The sequence below is a fragment of the Leuresthes tenuis genome, unplaced genomic scaffold (assembly GCF_036924035.1).
Source record: "Leuresthes tenuis unplaced genomic scaffold, fLeuTen1.0.hap1 SCAF_5, whole genome shotgun sequence".
Classification (NCBI taxonomy): Eukaryota; Metazoa; Chordata; class Actinopteri; order Atheriniformes; family Atherinopsidae; genus Leuresthes; species Leuresthes tenuis.
Window position 1 is genome coordinate 8,067,510 of NW_027325359.1, and position 6,884 is coordinate 8,074,393.

The 6,884-nt window shown below is 36.9% G+C and overlaps 1 protein-coding gene across 1 annotated transcript; it reads left to right on the forward strand.

Annotated features, from left to right (window-relative positions):
• The first annotated feature begins 3,654 nt into the window (after window positions 1-3,654).
• tnni1c (troponin I, skeletal, slow c) lies at window positions 3,655-4,795 on the forward strand. The gene is made up of 5 exons (XM_072385128.1): window positions 3,655-3,747; window positions 3,896-4,027; window positions 4,143-4,232; window positions 4,326-4,508; window positions 4,601-4,795. The coding sequence occupies exons 1-5, from the start codon at window positions 3,655-3,657 to the stop codon at window positions 4,700-4,702; spliced, it is 600 nt and encodes a 199-aa protein (XP_072241229.1). The 3' UTR covers window positions 4,703-4,795.
• Window positions 4,796-6,884: the final 2,089 nt, after the last annotated feature.

Sequence of the window (6,884 nt, forward strand, 5' to 3'; positions counted from 1 at the left end):
ATTCTAATTTGATTCAATCAAATCCAATTGAATTTAACTAAATGTGATAGCATCTGTGATGGCAAGTCCAATCTACAAAGCTTCCACCCTATTACCCAAAGGACCTACTCTTAATATCCCAGATGTCACAGAACTCCGAGATATCCTCAGATTTTCCTTGGCAGTGCAATGACAGGTCAGATGTGTTTTAGGTGGCATGAGGTGGACCTACTCAATATTGGGCAGGTGGTCACAATGTTATGGCTAATATGTGCAGAGCTATATTAATCTTGGATGTTTCAGTACTTCTTAAAAGTCGCTGCTGAGGTCTGTATGTCATGTCAGCACTGATTGTTGTGCCAGGTGGATTTGTCTGAATTAAATAACAGAACTCACAGCTTGTCACCTCAGTCCACATGTGGGAAGTCAGACTCGTTGGTATTTTTGGTCAGCATGTGCATGTGAAGACAAAGTACTGTGCCATCTCTGGCAGTAGATTAAGTTACAGATGCAAGACCATATATATGTATTGATGTAATGTCTTATTCTTTCCCAAACCTATTTTAGGGATGAATTTTAGCATTCACTTAAATGAATGCCTGAAATATGTGTTAAAAAAATACCAGCATCTTGCTCATTACAAGACATCAAAGAATAACAAAAAGGCCATGGAGATTACATAAATTAAAGAAGATGTTGGTCTTAAAATAGACACAGTGCCAAAGCTACATCAGGTGTCTCTATATAAAACACGTGTTTTTGTTCACGTAGGCACACAAAACATGTCATCACTCACACAGAAATGAATCACGTCTGAGGTGACTGACACTGACTAAGTCAACATTTTCCAACCACTGAAGGACTGTGACAGCTGTATGACGTTTAAAAGAAAAGTAAAAGACAAGATAAAAGAAAGGCTTGAACAATCTACAGTTTGACATTATGACTGAAAGACAGAGTATAAGAAGAAACACCTGACATTACTGAATAAGTAAGAATAATGATAGTTGCAGGTTGACAAACATAACAGAACCAACTCCATGTGGATCTGTCCCTGACATTTAACCATTTAAAGATTCAATGTTAAGCCTATAAACACAGACACAGTGCTACTTTTGTTTTTGTTAAAATGCCTCAACATTTGATTTTTCTTATGCCCTCCATGCACTGTTTAAAAATATATGATTTTAAATCTAAATCAAAACTAGCTACCTTAACTTATTCTCTGTCCATATGGTGAATATTTCTTACATTTAAATGCTTCCAGCTAAGATAATTTTCTAAATAAAATACCACCGAGATTTTATTTTTTTTCTGTTTTTGTCATCTTCATTTTAGGACATTTTACAGGTTAATCCAACCCTGTTCTGAACAGTCGCTGAATTGGTGCACCACATATTGTGGATGGTAGAAATAACACTTGAAAGGTTATGCAGCAATGTGACATCTGCTGCTCGGCTGCACAAGGAGAAAGAGCAGCCGTGTTTGTTGTTATTGACAGACACAATGTGAACAAAAATTATATTTATAACTAGGCTCCTTGTGGCTGTGTTAGGGGGCATTATTTTATCCTAAAGAAAACCAACACGGCCACAGACATACAGAGGCGTAAACCCGCATAGGCAACATTGAGAGGAATATTGTATGAAGCTACTTCCTGCCTCTTGCTAATTTCCATTAGATTAAATAAACTAGGAGAGGAAAGACTGGAGATCTAATGTTTTATTTGGAATCTTTTTATTAGTTTGAAGGACATACTTTTCTTCGTTCAAAGTGGTGATATTAATCAACTCTTAAGAGTTTTTGAGCTAACAAGCAGGGTTTTTCTGTTAACCCTGGTGACAGGCCAGTAATTTCTGACTGACAGCTGGGAGGCGCAAATGGGCCAGTTGTTGGATTAGATAGAAAAAAGAAGATATCTTCCTACAACCTTATTTCAGGTTACCAATTAAGCAATTGTCAAACCAGTATGATATCTCCACTATTTTTTGGTAGAAGAGGTAACGAGAACGCATTACGTTAGTATATTGACAAGACAGTTTGAAGGAGAGCTGAGAGACCATCTAACCTCCCTGAAGTTTCCCAGAACTTTTCAAACAGAATGATTTCATGTAGTGAGTGATCTTCTTAAAAGAAGATCTTTGATCTCCATGTCTTGGAGTATAAGAGCCACCCGCAGTTAAATACAACTCTGATGTTCCATTCCCCTGCAGTATTTTTATACTGAAGGAGGTATTTACTGATAATCTTTAGATTATTTTTGAGTGTCACATCTGACAGTATTTTATCAGTTTCTTTTTCAGAGGAGCGGCAATGTCTGATACGTAAGTTCTGTCATCACATCATGTAAAAGTTGATTTTCCAAAATGCTTCCTGGCCTGAGAAGTATTTAATTTAATCACATTGTCTTTTGTTTGTGTGTGCGTCTCCACCGTTTTCTTTTTCTCCATCCTTTGGTTCAACAAACTACTACTCAATGCCATCACAGTTATGTAAGTTACATCTTGCATGTCTCACTATGCTTTCGAGTCTCAGTTATTGGGAAGAGGGATCGGGAGATGCCAAATCATTGTTTAAAATCCTTAATTGAGTTTAATTTTTCCTCAGCACCCAGCACCCCTGCCCCCAAAGGTAGAGGCAAAGGTACTGATATAATTTAACAACAATTAATTGACGAATAACATTCCTTCTGTGCTAACCTGTCAATAAGTGTTGTGTTTCCATATTTGCATGGTTATTTTCAATCATTTCAGTCTCGTCTGTCAGAAAAGGAAACTACTACTTTTAATGTCAGCATGATGAAGCACAGTCCATGTATTGAAATGATGGAGTGTTATACAGTAAACTGTAAGTTCAAATCCTGCACTCTATACGTTATCATTATTTGACACATTTGCTTTGCAATTATTACTCTCGCAAAATATCAGAATAACCTACAGATAAACAATGATATCCATAATTTAGATTTAGTCTTAAGCTATGGAGACATTCTTGATATTGCAAGCTGTTTGAATAAATACTTAATAAAACAAAAAACACAGATAATTGAGCTTTAGTTTTGTAAAATAAAAAAGTTTTTTCAGCTTGGTCGTAAAATCAGAGTGGTCAGCTTCTTGTTCCTGGAAGCTGGTTCAGAGAGAAGTATGAAAACTCTGCCTTCCATTCCAGTCCTGGAAAGTCTCCCAACCAAAAGTAACACTGCCCCCTGAGAGCGGGATTCTTCTGAGGTGACAGGGATAAATAAGATATTTAAGTTACGATGGAGATCGGTCACCGAATTCTTTGAATTTCATAAGGAGAATTTTCAATTCCTTTCTAAATTTTACATATATAAATAGGCTAAAACAGATTAATCTCTCATGGTTTTAGCAGCCAGTATTCTGGACAAGAGGTTACTGCTTTCTTTGAGGAAGAAATTCCCTTTGGAGTGGTCTTTGGGGCATTATAGCTTTGCAGACCTTTTACATAGACATTTTTACATTTACATTTTTCTTTTAAGCTTAATATCTGCGAGATTGCTGCTTTGTTTAGGGTCATAGAAACATCTGACACTTTGGGATAATGAGACTTTTCTATGATGAATTCAAACTGATGAAAATAATCATTATAAGAGTGCTGGACATTGTGGGCAGCTGTTATATTTTTACTGTGAGATATCTCGTTACATTTTGAACAATGTGCCATTCAAAGTTAGCTTTAACATGTTATATTGTGAATTATTTACAGCCCAAATCCAAGATTTCTGCATCACGCAAGCTATCTCTGAAGGTAAATTCTGAATAATATGTAAGATATGCATTACCTTGCAAGTCACCTCATGATCAAAAGATATAACTGTCAATATGAGAAATTTCCTTGCACAACATTCAACAGGAAAATTAAAAGTGCTGATAAAATGTTGTTTTGGCTTGACCAGATCCTTCTGCTGACTCGTGCAACCGAGCAGCTGGAGGCAGAGAAGGCTGCACGTGAGGACGAGAAGGTTCGCTATCTGGGAGAGAAGCATCCCCCGCTGCAGCTCGGTGGTTTAAACACGGAAGACCTGCAGGTAAGAATCCCTTCACTCAAAGGAGATAAAACGCAGCAGACTAACCATGTTGTTCATATACTGAAACTATGTAAATGTGGTTAAGATTTGTGTGAACTGTTTTTTCTTTCTGGAGAATCTCTGTAAGGAGATGCATGAAAAGATTGCTGTAGTGGATGAGGAGCGGTACGACTGTGAAGCCAAAGTGATAAAGAACAACAGAGACGTATGAACACAACACACACAGGAACACACAAGATTTGACTGAAGCCTATAGAAAATTTAAAAAATGTCACTGAAAAGTTTATTTATTCTCTAGATCAATGAGTTGACACTCAAGGTGCGAGACCTTGGTGGAAAGTTTAAGAAACCGGCACTGAGGAAGGTGAGAGTTTCGGCAGACGAGATGTTGAAAGCTTTGTTTGGATCCAAAAATAAGGGCTCTATGGACTTGAGGGCCAACCTCAAGTCTGTGAAGAAAGAGGACATCAAACAGGAGAAGGTATGACTGCATTTACAGAGATAATCTGCTAATTTGTACAGATCTGAAAGTGCAGGAATCTAATGGTCTGAATGTGGGATGTGAAACTTTAGGAGCTGACGATGGAGGTGGGTGACTGGCGTAAGAACGTGGAGGCCATGTCTGATATGAAGGGCAGGAAGAAGATGTTTGATGCAGCTGGTGGTGCTCAGTAGAAGAACTCCTATGGTGCTTTCACACTGCATGATGTTACACACTAAGATAGTACTTAATATTTCTAAGCATAACTCTAGCCACGAGCATCGTGACATTGCTTGTATTTGCAGAAGTGTAGAAATTTGTCTGTGCAATTTGTTATTGTTTTGTCCTTACATGAATGACTTGTAAAAAAAAAAATTGCAAGACCAAAAATTTGCGCTACTTTTATATAAAGACAATAAATATGAGGTAATTATGTGTACAGTTACACAGAACAGTTAAAAGCACGATGGACATTTTAATTAGGCTGATATAAATCGAGGCATAATATACATGTTTAATAAAGAATTCCACTTGTAATTGCAGCACACTTGACATTGTCCTTTCACAGTTATGAGGTTGTCACAGCTGTTCGTCAGAGTGTCTCAGCTCAGTTATGCCATTGACTTAAGAGTGCCAAGTGATAAATTTTCTGTCAGAGCGGGGATATACTTAGCCTTTTCTCTTGTCCTGGAATGAATTCCTTTCCAGTAATAAACAGTAAACATTGTCACACACACTAACAGTTGTCCTTGCACTGACATCAAAGAGTGTCAGGAGATTGAATGATGGAGGGTGACAGGATGTAGTCAACAAACCTTTTTTATAGCACTAAAAAAAATTTTTTTTAGTGCTATAAAACATCTTTGCATGTACAGTAGTGTGCTTGTCTGAATGTTTCCTCAGACCTACATTTTCATGGCACTTTTATTACCATTGCAAAAGATCATAATTGTTCTCATGCACCACACTTTTACAGCAACATCATTTACACTTTCTGTCATCACATCATGTTCCCCTGAAAGTGGTCAGGTAAAATAACTAGTCTGAAAATTGGTAGAAAAAGCTGCCAAATTAAAACTCCATCAGAAAACCTGGAGAACTATTGCTCAAGACCGCTTTAAATGATCCCAAGAAAGTCGGGCACATTTGAAGCAAGGTCTGAAGAAATGATGGGTGACTCAAGACTTTGGCACGGTGTTGGAATACATTTTGTCCACCACTTATGGTACGGTGTAAACTTTGCACCAACACAGTCATGTGCAATTTAAACGTTTAATCAAAAAATTAAAAAGATATTATACATAGGTTTACAGCCATATAAATGCATTATATCTCAAATGAATGCATTTGCAATGTCTTATTGACGTGCATTTACTAGAAAATGTCAGAGCAGCTTCTTTCTAAATTGGCTAGTAAAGCAACAGAACCCACCTTCAGAAAAAAACAGTATGTACTTCAATAATTTAGTACAATCAGAGAGATCTAGTAAACTTTGCTTGTGGACAGAAACCTTTATTCAAACTTTATTCATGGGTGACAAGAGAAGATTTATTGTCTGTTAGAAATTACTCAGACTGAATAGCAGATTGTCTCTCAGATGCCAAATAACAGTACCAGACTTAAATTAAATATGATTAAAGAACAACATCTGTATTGACCTTGATATGAACTTCCATCTAGAAAAGATAAAACTATCTGAAGTAACACATTACTGTTTGAGATCAACAAGTACATTAAAAAGGTTCCTAAATCCCAGACCAGAGTTGTGCAGAAGATACTAAGGCACACAGTGTGACTGCCTGCAGGCATGATGGATTCAGAACATTCATTCAACTCTTAATTCAGTCATTAGCCAGAATGTGTCAGTTTTTAGCATTACATACTAAAACTGTTTGAAAGCTCACATTAAAGGGCATGGAAATGGGGGTAAAAAACACCCCTTTGGTTTTGAAGAAAAGAGATTTATTCCTTAGGTTTATCGGTATTTGCAGCATAGCATGACCCTGAGAGAGGAGACTCCAGAACTGTACAATAAGGCAAAGACTGATTTCAAAGCATACATTGAGCAATAAACTATATCTAAAATGATCTTTTTTTCTTTTAAAAGTAAACTGAGACGAGTAAAGAATTAAGGGGAGAACGTCAAGCATTCAGTCAACAACACAGTGATTAAAACAAAAAATAAAATCACTCTACTCTTAACAGTGTTATGAGCCAAAATCAGCATTAAAGTCTGAGACCAGCCAGGAACTGCAGTGTTCACTGTCCTAAATGACAAGTGACTGTCAAATAACTGACGAGAAAGGCACAATAATTTTGCTTAACTGGAATGTGAACAATAAGAAATATGCTTCCATTCGCCTTATTTTGAATAAG

Coding starts and splice junctions, on each gene's coding strand:
- tnni1c (XM_072385128.1), top strand. CDS start 3,655: ATGTGCCATTCAAAGTTAGCTTTAACATGTTATATTGTGAATTATTTA. Junction 4,233..4,325: donor TGATAAAGAACAACAGAGAC/GTATGAACACAA, acceptor TTTATTCTCTAG/ATCAATGAGTTGACACTCAA. Junction 4,509..4,600: donor AGGACATCAAACAGGAGAAG/GTATGACTGCAT, acceptor GTGAAACTTTAG/GAGCTGACGATGGAGGTGGG.